The sequence below is a fragment of the Gigantopelta aegis genome, chromosome 7, assembly GCF_016097555.1.
Source record: "Gigantopelta aegis isolate Gae_Host chromosome 7, Gae_host_genome, whole genome shotgun sequence".
NCBI lineage: Eukaryota > Metazoa > Mollusca > Gastropoda > Neomphalida > Peltospiridae > Gigantopelta > Gigantopelta aegis.
In genome coordinates, this window is record NC_054705.1 from 38,427,044 (window position 1) to 38,447,053 (window position 20,010).

At 39.2% G+C, this 20,010-nt stretch overlaps 1 protein-coding gene across 1 annotated transcript in view; it reads left to right on the plus strand.

Moving 5' to 3' along the window:
* Positions 1–7,027: 7,027 nt before the first annotated feature.
* The window catches only part of LOC121378067 (fucolectin-1-like), a 21,384-nt gene continuing 8,401 nt past the window's right edge, over positions 7,028–20,010 (plus strand). The window contains exons 1-2 of the mRNA XM_041506167.1: positions 7,028–7,157; positions 16,229–16,462. Coding sequence (XP_041362101.1) covers positions 7,028–7,157; positions 16,229–16,462 — 364 coding nt within the window. The remainder of the gene's footprint in view (positions 7,158–16,228; positions 16,463–20,010) is intronic.

Sequence of the window (20,010 nt, forward strand, 5' to 3'; positions counted from 1 at the left end):
AGTACAGTGAAAGAAGAATGTGTGGACACTAAGTTTAGTTAATTTACAAACCTGTAACTCATCTGGATAAAGTTACAGTACAGTGAAAGAAGAGTCTGTGGCGTTAAAATTGAGAAATATCCTTAAAAATAGACTAGAACTCGAATCAATAACCGCTACTTCTCAGACGCACGTGAGGTTTTTAAAAATATGAAAAATGCATTTTTTGTTTTGTATTAAAACACCACGATGACCAGAAACACTTCGGTTCTACGGAAATGAATAATCTAAAGAATAAAATATAAGTAATATATCAAAGGCCATGGTATGTACTATCATGGCTGTGGAATGGTGCATATAAAAGATCCCTCGTACCTAATCGAAAAAGAGTAGCCCATGACTTGGCGACAGCGGGTCTCCTCCCTCAATATCTGTGTGGTCCTTAACCATATATCTGACGCCATATCACCGTAAATGAAATGTGTTGACTGCGTCGTTAAATAAAACATTTTTTTCTTTCTTTCCAACACGCACAGACACACTTATGTACATAGAGACACATACATACAAACACAAACAAACGCATACAAAATCGAAATACGAAAACGAAACGTGTATATTTACATTTCTTGTCCACTGGACAAGGTTATCCAGCTTTTGCACGGTGCAAGAAAAATCTGTCTGACCCTAGGGCTAGATAAATCTGTCTGACCCGCGGGCTAGACGATTTCTACATACGCGTGACGTTATAACTTATGTTTACGACGATTAACTTCATAACTCATGGTTTTTAGAATTCTGTTTACCATTTCACGTCGTATCATTGTTTTAAAAATATTTAAACAAATTAATATTTTCAACTTTATATTTATTGGTAAGTTGAACATTACATATTTATGTCGTTGCATAAGGTGGACTATATTTTTCCGCGTATGATTAAATGAGTTTGCAGGTGATGTGTATACGAATCGTTCTACAATAAACAGACCGTAGCTTACAAAATTAATGTTTTGTTACTGTAATTAAATGGGTAAGAAAAAAAATTCAATTACCGTTGTGAGGTATAGAAATGGCAATTCCAACCCTCGGGACAAAATATTTTTGTAAGGGTCTCGGTAAACCTCAGCCCTCTGGTTGGAATAGTGTTATCTATAGGCTACCTGATGACGGTAATAGATTCTATTAATATAAACCCTCACACAACCTTTTTCAGAAAATAATATTCAGCTACTAATAATTTATGAGAACTTTGTTTTTGTCTCGACACTGACCGACAAAAAATCCCAAAACAATCGAGCCATATGATAGGCAGATACCCACAGCAGTGGACCGTTCCACTATGGAAATAGTTCCAGAACGTTAAACCCGATTATAATGACAAAAACCAAAACTAACTGACGATGTCTTCAAAACACACCAACACAGAACACGCGTCGACGCTTTGGATGTCAGATGGATTTTCACCGTGCTCTCTTTACGTGCATGTGCGTATTCGTTTTACTCTCAAGCCTGTACTGCATAATATATGGTGAGTTCGCATTTCATTATGTTTAACTGTTGTTTTGATGAAAAAAAAGAAAGAAAAAGATTCTCTGTATAAAGTGACAGACTCTAGTTTTTAAACACCACTGCGTATTTCAGCCCCCCCCCCCCCCCCCGTACCTGTGGCTTTTTTTTTAAATATGCCCCTCGTAACCCCCTAAGCAACTCGGCCTCACCATAAGCCTAAACGACCACCCCACCCCACCCCACCCTCTCAAACTCCTGGCTACGGGCCTGTATTTGTCACTATTAGATCGATTGGAATCAAACATTATTTAGATTAGATTTTATTGGTTAGATTATTCATTGTCTCTCATGGTCCATTCCTTGACGTGGTGAGGTAGCTTGCATGTCTCAATGACTCGGAGAGCTATGCCAGCTGGGGCATCAGCTCCTGGTAGGGTCGCCCATGTTTGACTGGTCAAAGGGTAGAGACTAGACTAATATGGACCAGACAGACAGAGGACGTGAGTGAAAAAAGACAACTGTCTAGGAGAAGAAAACTCCAAAATCAAAACTGGGCTGGAGAGGCTCAGCATCCTTGTACGGAAACTCTCCTAGGAGAAGGAAAACTCCAAACTCCAAACTCAAACCAAGACCACTGAAGTCAGAATACTGGTGTTGAAACCGAAAGGAAATGTCTGGACACGCACCACGCTCTTTGATCAGATTATTCATTTTTCTACATCCTAAATATTTCTGGTTATCCTAGTGATTTTAATTTTAAAAAAACTAAATGCTTCTTTTCCCCCATATTTAAAAAAAATGCATGTATCTATGAGAAGTAACGGCTATGGGGACGAGATGTAATCTAATTTTAAGGATAATTCCCTGAATTTAACGTAACACACTGTTGCTTTATTGTAACTTTATTCAGGTGTGTTACACGTTTGTAGATGGGGCGAGACGTAGCCCAGTGGTAAAATGCATGTATCTATGAGAAGTAACGGTTATGGGGACGAGATGTAATCTAATTTTAAGGATAATTCCCTGTATTTAACGTAACACACTGTTGCTTTATTGTAACTTTATTCAGGTGTGTTACACGTTTGTAGATGGGGCGAGACGTAGCCCAGTGGTAAAATGCATGTATCTATGAGAAGTAACGGTTATGGGGACGAGATGTAATCTAATTTTAAGGATAATTCCCTGTATTTAACGTAACACACTGTTGCTTTATTGTAACTTTATTCAGGTGTGTTACACGTTTGTAGATGGGGCGAGACGTAGCCCAGTGGTAAAATGCATGTATCTATGAGAAGTAACGGTTATGGGGACGAGATGTAATCTAATTTTAAGGATAGTTCCCTGTATTTAACGTAACACACTGTTGCTTTATTGTAACTTTATTCAGGTGTGTTACACGTTTGTAGATGGGGCGAGACGTAGCCCAGTGGTAAAATGCATGTATCTATGAGAAGTAACGGTTATGGGGACGAGATGTAATCTAATTTTAAGGATAATTCCCTGTATTTAACGTAACACACTGTTGCTTTATTGTAACTTTATTCAGGTGTGTTACACGTTTGTAGATGGGGCGAGACGTAGCCCAGTGGTAAAATGCATGTATCTATGAGAAGTAACGGTTATGGGGACGAGATGTAATCTAATTTTAAGGATAATTCCCTGTATTTAACGTAACACACTGTTGCTTTATTGTAACTTTATTCAGGTGTGTTACACGTTTGTAGATGGGGCGAGACGTAGCCCAGTGGTAAAATGCATGTATCTATGAGAAGTAACGGTTATGGGGACGAGATGTAATCTAATTTTAAGGATAATTCCCTGTATTTAACGTAACACACTGTTGCTTTATTGTAACTTTATTCAGGTGTGTTACACGTTTGTAGATGGGGCGAGACGTAGCCCAGTGGTAAAATGCATGTATCTATGAGAAGTAACGGTTATGGGGACGAGATGTAATCTAATTTTAAGGATAATTCCCTGTATTTAACGTAACACACTGTTGCTTTATTGTAACTTTATTCAGGTGTGTTACACGTTTGTAGATGGGGCGAGACGTAGCCCAGTGGTAAAATGCATGTATCTATGAGAAGTAACGGTTATGGGGACGAGATGTAATCTAATTTTAAGGATAGTTCCCTGTATTTAACGTAACACACTGTTGCTTTATTGTAACTTTATTCAGGTGTGTTACACGTTTGTAGATGGGGCGACACGTAGCCCAGTGGAAAAGCGCTCGCTTGATGTGCGGTCAGTTTGGGATCGATTCACGTCGGTGAACCCATTGGGCTATTTCACGTTCCAGCCAGTTTGCCCCACGTCTGCTATATCACCAGTATGACCAGACACATTTCAGTTCTATGATTTCAGTGATCGTAAACAACTTTAATAGTACAAATATGCTGTAGTGTTTAAAAACTAGGATCATCGACTACTGGATGTCAAACGTTAATTTCAGACACCAACACACACACAGGGGCGGGACGTAGCACAGTGGTAAAGCGCTCGCTCGATGCGCGGTCGGTCTGGGATCGATCACCGTCGGTGGAGCCATTGGGCTATTTCTCGTTCCAGCCAGTGAACCACGACTGGTATATCAAAGGCCGTGGTGTGTACTATTCTGTCTGTGGAATGGTGCATATAAAAGATCCCTTGCACCTAATCGAAAAGGGTAGCCCATGAAGTGGCGACAGCGGGTTTCCTCCCTCAATATCTGTGTGGTTCTTAACCATATATCTGACGCCATATATAACCGTAAATGAAATGTGTTGAGTGCGTCGTTAAATAAAACATTTCTTTCTTTCTTTCCAACACGCACATACACACTCATGTACATAGAGACACATACATACAAACACAAACACAAAATCGAAATACGAAAACGAAATGTGTATGTATGTGTGTATGTATGTATGTATGTATATATATATATATATATATATATATATATATATATATATATATATATATATATATATATATATATATATATATATATATATATATATATATATATGTATATGTATATGTATATATATATAATACATTATTCTTCCTGGTGTGGCTGGTATAGTGCCCTACCTCTTGGGGAGCCAGTATAAATATATCTACCGTTACACCTTTTGTTACTACTTAAAGTTTCACGCTATAAGCGATCATCAGGTAACGTGTAACTGCCCTGTCGTTACGTCATCCACCTGCATTCACAAAGCAAATCACACGAACTGTCAGCAAGAGAATCTCTCTCCTCTCATCAACCGAAGACATCTTTGCCAAAGCCGCCCCCGCAAAGCATTAGAAGCAAGCAACTATACAGAGAAGATAGCATTCCATCAATCAGACATGAAAACAGGAGCAAGCACCAAAAAGAAGAATAGATCTAGGAACATAACATGGTTCAACCCGCCATACAGCAGGAATGTAAAGTCAGAAGTGGGGAAAACATTCCTACAGCTAATAAAGAAGCACTTCCCGACCGGCAGCAAGTACCACAAACTCTTCAACAGGAACAACGTCAAAGTAAGCTACAGCTGTATGAAGAACATGAAAACGATCATACAACACCACAACGCAAAAATCATCGCCGAAGACAGGAACAAGCAAACAGAGAACAAATGCAACTGCAGAAATAAGGACGATTGCCCACTTGAGGGAAACTGCCTCACTAAATCAGTTATATATGAAGCTGCAGTGCATACCACTAACACACCAAGCAAGACATACATAGGCCTCACAGGGGGATCCTTCAAAAAAAGGTATGCCAACCACAAGAAGTCCTTCATGCACAGCAAGTACGAAAAGGAAACAGAGCTGTCGAAATACATTTGGGAACCAAAAAGAAAAAACGCTGAGTACACAATAACGTGGCGCGTAATAAGGAAAGTGAACACCTTCAAGAGAAGCACGGGACAGTGCAATCTATGCATTGAGGAAAAGCTGGAAGTACTGAAAGCTATAGGGACCAACTCGCTGAACAAGAGAAATAAGCTTATATCCAAATGCCGACACCCACCCACATGGATTGACACAACCACCTAAACTAAGCGGAAAAAAGAATAGCCCGTACCCACTGCACCTGTCGTGACGTCACTGCTTCATGATGTAAGGACATGGGAATTAGACGTTACCTGATGATCGCTCATAGCGTGAAACTTTAAGTAGTAACAAAAGGTGTAACGATATATATATATATATATATATATATATATATATATATATATATATATATATATTTATATATATATCTATGTGTGTGTGTGTGTATGTGTATGTGTATGTGTATGTATATATGTATGTATACATAGATATATATATATATATATATATATATATATATATATATATATATATATTTCGATGAACTTGTTACTCTGTACATGTCAGTACTGATTTCACTGTACTCTAAATAGCCTAGAATTATGTTATTTCCCTTAGTTAATGCTATTTTGGAGTTTAAAATATTCCTATTTATGCGCCTATTCGCAGACGAATTCATCGATGTCCGCCATATTGACTTCATCGGCGTTGTTGCCACAGGGGTCGAAAATATAACATGTGTTAAAAATAAATTAATTTGTTAACTTTAAAATGGTATTAAATGTCAAAGTTATTTGTCTATAATGTGTACAGAGTTGCTCCGATGTGCTATACGAGTTTGCAGGTGATTTTTTTATTTATAGGACTTGGTAGTTTATTTTTATAGCACGGCTTTTGAATACATTACCACAAAATAATGGGGCATGGCTTTACGTCGACATATATCGTAAAAAGAATTGTTGTATAATATTAAGTATTGCTGTGCACCACTAATTCCGTTTGGGGCAGAGTTTGCCCCTTCGTATTTAGTGTATGAAAATTAAGAAAAACAAATGGCAATAAACGTAAATGTTCGAAGCATGTCGATGTTTGTTCTATAAATTGTACAGCTAATACTTACTTGATTTTGGGGCAGTAAAGTGCACATGAATGCTCTGTAATAGTAATTTGTGGATCCGTTTGGGGCAGAATCTGCCCCACGTTATTTATAAGGTTATTTAGCCTTTTTTTGTGTGACATAGATCCGATCGGTGTATCGGCAAACCAAATTACGGAACGCGATTGGTTAGATGACGTCATGTGATGTTTACAAGCAGTTTAAAGTATTTAAACGAAATGAACTTGTACTTGCGCCTGCATTCCTATTACACTACTTTTGCTACGTTCGTAGCTCAGCTTCACTTGAAACACCAGACAGGATCTACTGGATAACGATGTTGATGTTGCTGTGTTATTTTGGCTGCTTATCTGCTGCAGTAAATAAATATGAACTGATGTTTTATACCATTCCTGACTTGTTCCTTTTATTAACCGGGTGACTTACAATATATATATATAATTTATGAGAACTTTGTTTTTGTCTCGACACTGGTAGACCAAAAAAACAAAAAACAAAATAGAACCCTATTGAATACGCAGATACCCGCAACAGTGGACCGTTTCACTATGGAAACAGTCACGGTACGTTAAACCCGATTATAATGACAAAAAACAAAACTAACTGACGATGTCTCGAAAACATGCCAACACAGAACACACGACGACGTTTTGGATGTCAGATGGATTTTCACCGTGTTCTCTTTACTACAATATGAACGTTCTGGGTTTACTCACCAGCCTGTACTGCATAATATATGGTGAGTTCGCATTATTTCATAATATTTAATGGTGGTTTTGATGGAAAAAGAAGAAAAAAAGAGAGAAAGATTCTCTGTATAAAGTGAAAGACTCTAGTTTTTAAACATCATGGCGTATTTGTCACTATTAGATCAATTGTTTTGATGAGTGGAATCAAACATTATTTAGATTAGATTTTATTAATTAGATTAATCATTTTCGTACATCCTAAATGATTCTGGTGATTTAAAAAAAATTAAATGCTTGCCCCATATTTTAAAAAAAACCCATGTATCTATGAGAAGTAACGGTTATGGAGACGAGATGTAATTATTTTTAAGGATATTTCCCTGTATTTAACGTAACAGACAGGGCCCAATTCACAAAACATCGTAAGCCTAGTTTTGCACGTAAACGTAAATCTACGACTAAACCACAATTCTTATTAGTTATAATTAAACAGATATAGTTTGAAGAACACATATTTCATTTTCTTTTGTCTTTAAAGTACTCCAGCTTCCGTAATGATGTAATTTTCTGCGTGAAATAGACGCCAAACACGTATAAACGCACGACCGGTGTAATAGCCCAAAATATACCCCCCGCCAAACTATACCCGGGGTATAATCTGGACTCGCCCAGAATATACCCCGGGGTATAAAACAGGCTAGCCCAGAATATACCTCTCTTTTATGAAAGCAATAGTTGCTTTTCTTTTAAAGCTTTTATTATTTATTTTGTATACAGGTTAGTAATAAAAAAATCAGGGTTAGTGTTAGGGTTAGGGTTAGGGGTATAAAACAGGCTAGCCCACTTTAACCCCGGGTATAGTTTGGCGGGGGGTATATTTTTGGCTGTTACACCGGTATAATTGTTATTGTAAACTGATGGCGAGTGTGTTCTGTATTGTGATTGGTTAATTGCATTCTTTTTTCGGGATCAAATAGACAATAACACCCGGAAAGCTAATGACGTCATTAGAAAGTGACGTCATTAGCAATTGGAACAGGCGAATTTGAAGATACATGGGTCTACAGTTAGATTGTAGCCAAGTATTTTTTTCAAGAAATACCAAATATACAGTTACTTCCGAAGGAAAATGATTCAGTTTACAATGGACATAACCATATTGAGTTTTTAGATTTGCGTGTGTTATTGTTTATTTGATACCCGCAAATGTTTCATTTTTCAACTCAGGCTAACGCCTTCGGTCAAAAATGACATTTGCGGGATCAAATAGACAATAACACCGGCAAATCTAAAACCTCAATATGGTTATCTCATAAGTAGCAGACGTAAACTTACGATGTTTTGTGAAATGGGCCCCTGCATTTTGTTGTTGGTTTACTTTTTTGTATACTTTTTTTTGTACTTTTTACTCTTTCTTTTTTTTTTACTTGTCACGGGTATCCTATAATACCCGTAACTGAATGAAACACGATTATCCAAATATCTCTCCTAACTGTATATCTATTAGATCTCTCTGTAACGGGCAGTTATACCCGTGTGGCTCGTCTAGGTATGATCAGAGATAAGATCTTATATAAAGTATATGTAATATAGCACGTTTAGTTCACTAGAAAACACAACAAAAACACAATACACTTTGGAATCTGTATTACTACTACGCTGACAAATGTACTGCCGCAGTAGTTAATTAACAACAACAAATAATAACAACCCAGAACTGATCACTTAATTAGTTAATCTCTAGGTGTCTAGTTTACACAATATTGTAATCACTACACCGTGACACAACACCCACACGTGTGATAACTGAGAAACGCTTCCAGGGGAACTTAATTAATAAAGGAATTACAACTCTATTCCTAACTTGTTAATTTTTAATTAACCCTTAACTACTCATTCAGTAACCTTGTAATACAGAATTAATACTGGTACCTATCACAATAAAGACAATAACCTACAGTTTACCTAGGTCCTCTAGGATGACTGGTTAACCTTTATATATATTAGAACAGTGAGCCTACAGTTTACTGCGTCAGATTACCGGCAGCACCGTCTAAATAATATTGGTATAATACAGTATTAAAATATTTAAAGTCACATCAATCACATCAAGGTTTTACAACAGAGCAGAAATAATATTTACCAAGTCCAAACGGACGCGTTCCCTGGAAGCCTTCCAATATGTATCTCCCCCATATCCCTAAAACCCTAGCTTTTTATCATAAAAATCCGAATATCGCCTGTGGGTACAACGCGGCCCTCCCCCTATCAAGTGATATTTCCACAGAGACCAAGCCAGCATATTTTTTTTAGATGGCCTGACTTGCTGACGCCTAGTCGCCAAAATCACGGTCGTAAAAAACCCACTCGCGGAGGTATTACGTAACTACTGGCCACATGGCCTCCGCATCTGGTCTGGGTGTCTATTAGAAAGAGCTCGACGACCGTCGCGCAGAGGTATTACGTAACAAAGTGTCCACCTGGGCTTAAGTGCATATTGGAACTGCACACGGTCCTCTGAAACAATTAATATCGCCACAGGCTAAAACAAAATTAAGAGCATGTTCCGTCACACACTCCCACCTCAAAAAGGATATTTCCTCTACTCTAGGAATAGGGAAATATACTACATTAAAAGAAAAAGGTGCGTTAACCGATGCATCCGGGCATTTATAACACATAGTAATAAGGTGACTACCAGTAATCACACTGAGTCTCTGAGTCCCTGGTATACAAATAAAATATATAAAAACAAAACGGAAATCAAGAATGTCAACACATTATCATAACGTTCAACTTCGGGACAGGGCATCAGCGATTACATTAGAAGTGCCCTTGATATGTTCAATGGTAATTGGGAATTCCTGCAGAAGAAGACTCCATCTCAAAACTCTCTGGTTGGTGGCTTTCATTCTGTGAATGAAAGTGAGCAGATTATGGTCCGTAAAGACCACCACTTGATGCACTGCCGATTTCACGTAGATCTGAAAATGCTTCAGAGCTTGTACCATGGCCAAAGCTTCCTTCTCTATAGTGGAATAGTTCACCTGGTGTTTGTCAAACTTTTTGGAGAAGAAACTTACAGGATGGTCCAGTCCATTTTCGTCTTCCTGGAACAGCACAGCTCCAGCTCCCACGTCACTGGCATCCACAGCCAGCTTGAAAGGCATTCGGTAGTCTGGTGCTGCCATCACGGGAGACGAGGAGCGCATCTGCTTGAGACGGTTGAATGACTTCTCGCATTCATCTGACAACTGGAACTTCGTTTCCTTCTTTTTCAGTGTCGCACGTTTTCCAGGTTTTCTCCGATAGGCATGCTGTCGAATCGGTGTAGCGTTGGGTTCCAAGCGCACATCCTGGCTTAAGGTATTGGTAACCGTTGGAAGGTCCTGACAAATGGAAACATTGTCTTGTATCAGCGTAGTCAACTTTTCTCGCTGGGGGTTCAAGTCTGCTAGAATCTGGCTGTTGGTTAATTTGATCTCTGCAGTCTTGACGTCATCACAGGAAATTGAGTGACTCTCAATTTGGACCGGTAACTCTGGAACTATCGGCAGTCTGTCAAAATAACCTTTTAGCAAATTGATGTGACAATACCTACTTTTTCTAACCCTATCAGGAGTGTTTATCACATACCCTGTCTCATTAACCCGTTTGTGCACAACATGAGCCCGAAATACCTGTTCTGCACAGAACCCCGTTTAATGGGAAAGTACAGCAGCACCTTATCCCCTGGTTTAAATTCCCGACTCCTAGTCTTCCCATCAAACACTGATTTTATTTTTCTCTGAGCATGGCTCAGTTGCTTCCTAGCCTTCCTATCTCTAACTCTCTTATTCATTAATACTCCGTTGTCTTCAGGCCCCTCTATCAAACACAACTGGTTCCTTTCCCCTCTGCGGGAGATCAACAGGTTCCACCACATTTAGTTCCTCAGTTGACTTATCTACCATTTTACTGATAACCTCATCCACTCCAATTTCATGGCTCAAACACGTATCAGACAAATCACAAATATCTTCTGGGTCTCGTGTTACCCTTCTGGCCATAGCCCTAGTCTTTACACATGCAGGATATCTAATCTCATCAACCTCACACTCTTCTATTGGTAAAGGGCTGTCTTTAATTAACAATTGGTCACATTTCGGCTGACAACACTGCCTAGTCAAATCATTACCCAACAAAACTCCTATGTTTTCAACAGGCAAGTCCTTTACAACACCCATAATGACTGGTCCCGTCACAAACTTCGAACACAAGAAAACGTTATGTAACCGGACAACCATTTTTTCTCCAGTAACCGAGGTTAAAGCCAAACTACGTCCTGTATCTGAATTCTCAATACCAGCTAAACACTCTGACGTTATCAGCGACTGACTACACCCGGTATCTCGATAGATTGATATTGCCTTAGGACTCAATTCTTGTTTCACATCACAAACCATACCAGTGGAAACATACAGGTTTACTTTCTCTGCCATGGGACTAACCATTAACTCTCTCGCTAACGGAGCTGACCTCACTAAACCGACCACTTGCGCATTATCGCGTTTCCTTTTAAAACAGTCCCCGACAAGATGGTTATCCTTTTTACAGTAACTGCAATGTGGACGAAAAGTTTGTGCATTGGCTGATAATGCAGGCTTATCCTTACTTTGCCCACCAGGTGCATTCCTTGCCTGACTAGCTGACCAACTAGATGAGTCTCCCCGATAGTTACCTTCCCGGGAAAAACCTGGCTGAAATTACTTCTTATCACCCTGTTGTAAAGAGCTACCCTGTACTGCCTGAGCTTTGTGTATTAACACGTAATCATCTGCCACTATGCCTGCCTCCTCTATCTTTTTGACATCACGATCCTCTAAATGAATACGTAAGCTAACTGGTAATCCATTTTTAATGTCCTGTAAGATCAACAACTGCCGTAACTCGGTATATGACTCTACCTGATGAGACACCACCCATTTATCAAACATCCCTGCCTTCTTAGCCACAAACTCACTATAAGACTGACCCTGCTTTTTTCTCAACTCGCTATACCGTAAACGATAATCCTCAGGTCGTAATTCATACGCCCTCAACACTGCCGCCTTAACTAGGTCGTACTGACTTGCTCGCTCATCACTCATTGAATTATAAGCTACACTAGCCTTTTCCTTAAACTTAGAAACGGCTAACAATGTGCACTTAGACTGCGGCCAATTTAGCTGCTTAGCGGCCCGTTCAAAAAGTTGGAAGAACATATCTACCTCCTGGTCATCAAATACAGGCACTGATCTATAAGCCTCCGACATGTTAAACCCATTTCCTACTTCTCGTCTGACTTCTTCAGTATTCAACTTTAACTTATGTTCCACCTTTAATTTTGCTAACTGGAATTCTCTCTCTCTATCTCTATCTTCTCTATCCCTCTCTTCTCTTTCTCTCTCTCTCTCTATCACTCTCTGTATCTTCTCTATCTCTATCTTCTCTATCTCTATCTTCTTTCTCTCTATCCCTCTCTTCTCTTTCTCTCTCTCTCTCTATCCCTCTCTTCTCTTTCTCTCTCTCTCTCTCTCTCTCTCTCTCTCTCTCTCTCTCTCTCTCTCTCTCTCTCTCTCTCTCTCTCTCTCTCTATATATATATATATATATCTATATATCTAATGCACGTTCTTCTCTTTCGTACTCAAGCTTTTTAAAAGCTAACTGTTGTTCCATACTCAAGTCACTTATCTCTATCTCTGGAACAATCTCACTTTCTTCCATAACAGGCCTATCACCAAAAACTTCCTGGATAATAATTGTCTTTATATCACCTAAGGTTTTAGCTGGTGTTAAATCAATTTCCCGCTCACTTGCGATTTCAACTAACTCGGCCTTACGTGCTCGCTTAATCTCCACTACACTGAGCGTAGGCCTATCCAGCAAATTCTTATCCATGTTTAGATATGACGCACTTATTATTAATTAATTTTCTAGTGATCAACGTTGCTACTTCTAGTAAATTTGTAAAAATAATTTATAAAGCCCCCATTTACAAACAATACTTTTTTAAATATGCATATCCCGTTTCAGATCCGGGACGAGCGCCCCAATTTTCTTCTCTCCTGTCACGGGGATCCTATAATACCCGTAACTGAATGAAACACGATTATCCAAATATCTCTCCTAACTGTATATCTATTAGATCTCTCTGTAACGGGCAGTTATACCCGTGTGGCTCGTCTAGGTATGATCAGAGATAAGATCTTATATAAAGTATATGTAATATAGCACGTTTAGTTCACTAGAAAACACAACAAAAACACAATACACTTTGGAATCTGTATTACTACTACGCTGACAAATGTACTGCCGCAGTAGTTAATTAACAACAACAAATAATAACAACCCAGAACTGATCACTTAATTAGTTAATCTCTAGGTGTCTAGTTTACACAATATTGTAATCACTACACCGTGACACAACACCCACACGTGTGATAACTGAGAAACGCTTCCAGGGGAACTTAATTAATAAAGGAATTACAACTCTATTCCTAACTTGTTAATTTTTAATTAACCCTTAACTACTCATTCAGTAACCTTGTAATACAGAATTAATACTGGTACCTATCACAATAAAGACAATAACCTACAGTTTACCTAGGTCCTCTAGGATGACTGGTTAACCTTTATATATATTAGAACAGTGAGCCTACAGTTTACTGCGTCAGATTACCGGCAGCACCGTCTAAATAATATTGGTATAATACAGTATTAAAATATTTAAAGTCACATCAATCACATCAAGGTTATACAACAGAGCAGAAATAATATTTACCAAGTCCAAACGGACGCGTTCCCTGGAAGCCTTCCAATATGTTTCTCCCGCATATCTCTAAAACCCTAGCTATTTATCATAAAACCGAATATCGCCTGGGGGTACAACGCGGCCCTCCCCCTATCAAGTGATATTTCCACAGCGACCAAGCCGGCATATTTTTCTTAGACGGCCAGACTTGGTGACGCCTAGTTGCCAAAATCAAGGTCGTAAAAACCCCACTCGCGGAGGTATTACGTAACTACTGGCCACATGGCCTCCGCAGCTGGTCTGGGTGTGTATTAGAAAGAGCTCGACGACCGTCGGTCAGAGGTATTACGTAACAAAGTGCCCACCTGGGCTTAAGTGCATATTGGAACTGCACACTGTCCTCTAAAACAATTAATATCGCCACAGGCGAAAACAAAATTAAGAGCATGTTCCGTCACATTACTCTATCACAAAATTAATAACCAATGGTTTTAAATAAACTCAACTCTATTAAAAATGTTCCAGTTAGATTTGTAGTTACAAAAAAAGATATGCAAGTTTGGGTTTTCTAAGGTAGTCGGTCTATTTCTCGTTCCAGCCAGTGCACCACGACTGGTATATCAAGGGTCGTGGCATGTGCTATACTGTCTGTGGGATGGTGTATATAAAAGATTCCTTGCTACTAATGGAAAACAAAATGTTGCGGGTTTACTCTCTTAAACTATGTCAAAATTACCAAATGTTTGACATCTAACAGCGGTGATTACTAAATCGATGTACTCTACTGGTGTTGTTAAACTAAACAAACTTTTAAAGTGACAGACCCTAGTTTTTAAACACTAAAGCGAGTAATCCATGTGTAAGTAGTGCGTAATGCGTAATGCGTAGTGTGTAATGCGTAGTGCGTAGTGCGTAATGCATAAACAACAGTTTATATAGAAATTAACCGAAGTGCTTCCATGTGTACGTAGTGCGTAGTGCGTAATGCGTAGTGCGTAATGCATAAACAACAGTTTATATAGAAATCAACCTAAGCGCTTCCATGTATAAGTAGTGCGTAATGCGTAGTGCGTAATGCGTAAACAACAGTTTATATAGAAATTAACCGAAGCGCTTCCATGTGTACGCAGGTGAGAGGGTCATAGCCCAATGGTACAGCGCTCGCTTGTTGCGCGGTCGGTCTTGTGTCGATCCCTGTCATATAACCGTAAATAAAATGAGTTGAGTGCGTCGCTAAATAAAACATTTCCTTCTTTCCATATGTACGCAATGCGTAATACGTAATACGTTAAAGGCATATTGTCACAGACCACTGACCTATTTAATTAGTCTAACAAAGTATTACCTGAACAAAAATAATTTGATTTGTCCCTAAATGTACTTTATTCAACATTCTTCATAACCATCATACTCCATTTATTAATGACATTTTGTAAAAATAATTGAATTATGGCAATGGTCAATAATTCAAAAACTAAACTTGCCGAGAGGGGTATGGATTTCACTCCATCATGGTTCAGTTAACGTGATGCGATAGCTAGATTTGGTTACTAATAATTAATATAATTTTTATTTATTATCCATTTTTAGAGAAATAAGGTCCTTAAATCCCGAACGCCTCGGTGTTCGTTATAATACGCATCACTCATTACGCATCACGTGCACAATACGTACACATGGATGCCTAGGATGAGGCATATTTGCCCACGATTAGAGTCGTTTTTGATAACTGAAATCATACTTTACTTAGATTTTATTATTTAGATAATCAGCTTCCATAGCGACTCAAGTAAATTCTGAGACTTCAACGCCATGGCAACGCCATACAAATTGTATGCGTGTGACGTCATTAAAGATTGAGTCTGGACTCTGATTGAGTCTGGTGCTTTTGATATCACAAAATATAGTTTTTTGTGTTTACCCCCCCCCCAAAAAAAAACAAAAACAACAACAACAAAACAACAACAACAAACAAACAAAAAACCCCACGTGTGTCAGAGAAGTAACGGTTAAATGGAGTCGGGTTTTAGTCTATTTTGAAGGGTATTTCACCCTTTCAAAGTCACAGACTCTTGTTTCACTCTGGGCCCGTGCTTATAAAACTTAAAGTCTAGATTTGAATGAAGTCCAGACTTTAACGTAATGCTATTTCAATGGCGTTGCCATGACGTTAAAGTCTCGACTTTATTAAAGTCTAGACTCTAGGGGTTATAAGTACGGGGCCTGCTCTGCTCTATCCAAACGTGTTTATCCAAATGTGTTATAGGTGTGCAGATTAAAACTCAACTTACTTTCCATTTTCACGAGTTGAAACTAGGTTCTGCAACTTTTAACATTTCATTTCCAGTCGATTGCTCCGTCAACCTTGCTTTGAGGAAGCCGACGCGACAGTCGAGTACGTACTCGCCGCCCTCGTTCAAATTCGTCAGCAGGCTTGCAGTGGACGGAAAGAAGAACACGCATTTATCCGCCAAGTCGTGCTCCAATACGCAGAGGGAACCCAACCAGTGGTGGGAAGTAGACCTGCGGGGATACTACAGTGTCCACTCCGTCACACTAGTTAATAGAGGAGACTGCTGTGGTAGGTAGGGTTTTATTTTCGTAGCACAGTGGTAAAGCGCTCGCTTGATGCGCGGTCGGTTTAGGATCGATCCCCGTCGATGGGAAGTAGACCTGCGGAGTTACTACATTGTCCGCACCATCATACTAGTTATATATAGGAGACTGCTGTGGTAGGTAGGGGTTTATTTTCGTAGAACAGTGGTAAAATGCTCGCTTGATGCGCGGTCGTTTTAAGATCGATCCCCGTCGCTGGGAAGTATACCTGCGGGGGTACTACAGTGTCCGCACCGTGACACTAGTTAGATATAGGAGACTGCTGTGGTAGATAGGATTTTTTGTTTCATAGGCTAGTGGTAAAGCGCTGGCTAGATGCGCGGTTGGTCTAGGATCGATCCCCGTCGCTGGGAAGTAGACCTGCGAGGGTACTACATTGTCCGCTCCGTCACACTAGTTAATAGACGAGACTGCTGTGGTAGGTAGGGTTTTATTTTCGTAGCACAGTGGTAAAGCGCTCACTTGATGCGCGGTCAGTCTAGGATTGATCCCCGTTGGTGTCCCCATTGGACTATTTCTCGTTCCAGCCAGCGCACCACAGCTGGTGTATCAAAGGCCGTGGTATGTGCTATCCTGTCTGTGGAATGTTGCATATAAAAAGATCCCTTGCTACTAAGGGAAAAATGTAGCGAGTTACCTCTCTAAAACTATAATTATGTCAACATTACAAAATGGTTGATATCCTATAGCCGATAAATTCATAAATCAAGGTGCTCTAGTGGTGTTGTTAAACAAATTGATTAATTCATTATTGGCTATTTGGATGTCTGTCCTTTGGTAATTTTGATATATAGTCCTAGAGAGGAAACCCGCCCACTGGTGGACTCATTGAGCTATTTCTCATTCCAGCCAGTGCACTACGACTGGTGTATCAAAGGTCGTGGTATGTACTATCCTGTCTGTGGGATAGTTCATATAAAATATAAAAAATAGGGTCTGCGACTTATTTCCAGCGTTACAAGATGTTACAGACCAAAGCAAAGCTCATTCGGCTGAGAGCTTCCCCGAGGTGCTTTTTCTCGTTCCAACCAAGGCACCACAACGGGTCAAAGGCTTTCCTGATTGTGAGTGCATAAAAAAGAGCCCTTGCTGTTAATGAATAAATGGATCTGGTTTCCTGTGATGACTATGAGGGGCGGGACATAGCGTTCGCTTGATGTGCTGTCGGTCTGGGATTGATCCTCGTCGGTGGGCCCGTTGGGCTATTTTTCGCTCCAACCAGTGCAACACGACTGGTATAGCAAAGGCCGTGGTATGTGTTATCCTGTCTGTAGGATGGTGCATATAAAAGATCCCTTGCTGCTAATCGAAAAAGAGTAGCCCATGAAGTGACGACAGTGGGTTTCCTCTCTCAATATCTGTGTGGTCCTTAACCATATGTCTGATGCCATATAACCGTAAATAAAATGTGTTGAGTGCGTCGTTAAATAAAACATTTCCTTCCTTCCTGATGACTATGCATTTGAATTACCAATCTGATTAAAATTAGCTCCACTATTACATGTGGATCTAACACCAGCCAGTTGGAGCTCATGTCCACCAATCAAAACCTTACTTGCAGAATCCTGCCAGTGATTTAAAAATAATTTGAAAACATTCCGAATTATCCTGAGGGTATACGACATGTTTCGTGTGAATTACGAATGCCTTAAAACATGTTTTATTTTATAAAATAAATAATTTGTAATGTAAAACTGAAGACTGATTTAGTTGTGTGTTTTTTTTTTATAAATAAATAAACAATTTTTAATGTAAAATTGAAGACTGATAACCAACCCCGTACGTACTGGTATGGTTCGCTGTACTGCGGCCACTAAAATAGACTCGCCCGATATTTTTAGAATTTGTATGCTCCCAAATAACGTTATAAAAGGCGAAGTGTGATTGGTCAATATTTAAATTATTATTTACAGACGAAATGTTACCTGGACATTGGGGACTACGCAGTGTTGTTAGCAATCCGATTAAAATTAGTTCTACTGGTCTAAGTAAGGCATTCGTAATTCATATGAAACATATCGTATACCCTCAGGATAATTCGGAATGTTTTCAAATTATTTTTAAATCACTGGCAGGATTCTGCAAGTACGGTTTTGATTGGTGGACATGAGCTCCAACTGGCTGGTGTTAGATCCACATGTAATAGTGGAGCTAATTTTAATTAGATTGAAGAATTACCAAATGTTTGACATCCGATAGCCGATGATTAATTAATCAATGTGCTCTGGTGGTGTCATTAAACAAAACAAGCTTTAACTAATAAAGTCATTTTATCAAAATTAGTAATTCACCATTTACTAGTTATTTCCATTGTTAGTAATTTTTTTTAATAAACTCAATAAGTTGAAATACTAGTAAAAAACAAATGTACTGGAAAACCATTAGTGGACGACCAACGGGTAATTTAATATGTCATTCGTTTTATTTCAAGTTATTTTTGTGCTTATATCCAATTAAAGTTCAAGCACGCCGTCCTGGACACACACTCTCAGCTATCTGGTCTGTCTGTCCAGGACAGTGGATTAGTTGTTAGTTAGTTAGTGGTTAGTGGGAGAAATAGGGTGTCGTGGTCGTACACCTACCCATTGAGTCGTTAAACTCGCTCTGGGTGGGAGCCGGTACCGGGCTTCGAAACCAGTACCTACCAGCCTGTAGTTCGATGGCTTAACAACAACACCACCAAGGCCGGAAATATGTTGCTTTTGTGCACACAACGACTGGTATATCAAAGGCCATGGTATGTGCTATACTGTGTATGGGATGGTTCATATAAAAGATCCCTTGCTACTAATGGCAACATGTAGCGGGTTTCCTCTCTAAGACTATATGTCAAAATTACTAAATGTTTAAGATCCAATAGCCGATGATTAATAAATCAATGTGCTCTAGTGATGTTGTTAAACAAAACAAACGTTTAACAGTACAATAAAATAAAACAAAAATAAATGAATGAGTGAATGAATGAATGAATGAATGAATGAATGAATGAATAAATAAATAATATATAAGAATTAAAGGCATATTGTCACAGACCACTGACCTATTAAAGGGCCTAACAAAGTATTACCTAAACAGAAATATATTTGATTTCCCTCTAAATGTACTTCATTCAGACATCATTTCATTTCAACTTATTTTCGTGCTTATATCCAATTAAGGTTCAAGCACGCTGTCCTGGGCACACACATCAGCTATCTGGGCTGTCTGTCCAAAACAGTGGTTAGTTGTTAGTTGGTTAGTGATTAGTGAGAGAGAAGAGGGTGTAGTGGCCTTACACCTACCCATTGAGCCCTTAAGAAGTCGCTCTGGGTTGGAGCCGGTACCGGGCTGCGAACTCTGTACCTACCAGCCTGTAGTCCGATGGCTTAACCACTACGCCACCGAGGCCGGTATTCAGACACCTGTGTAAGCACCATACTGCACTTATTAATGATATTTTGTGAAAATAATTGAATTATGGCAGTGATCCACAATTCAAAAACTAAAATTCCCAAGAGGGATGACTTGGATTTC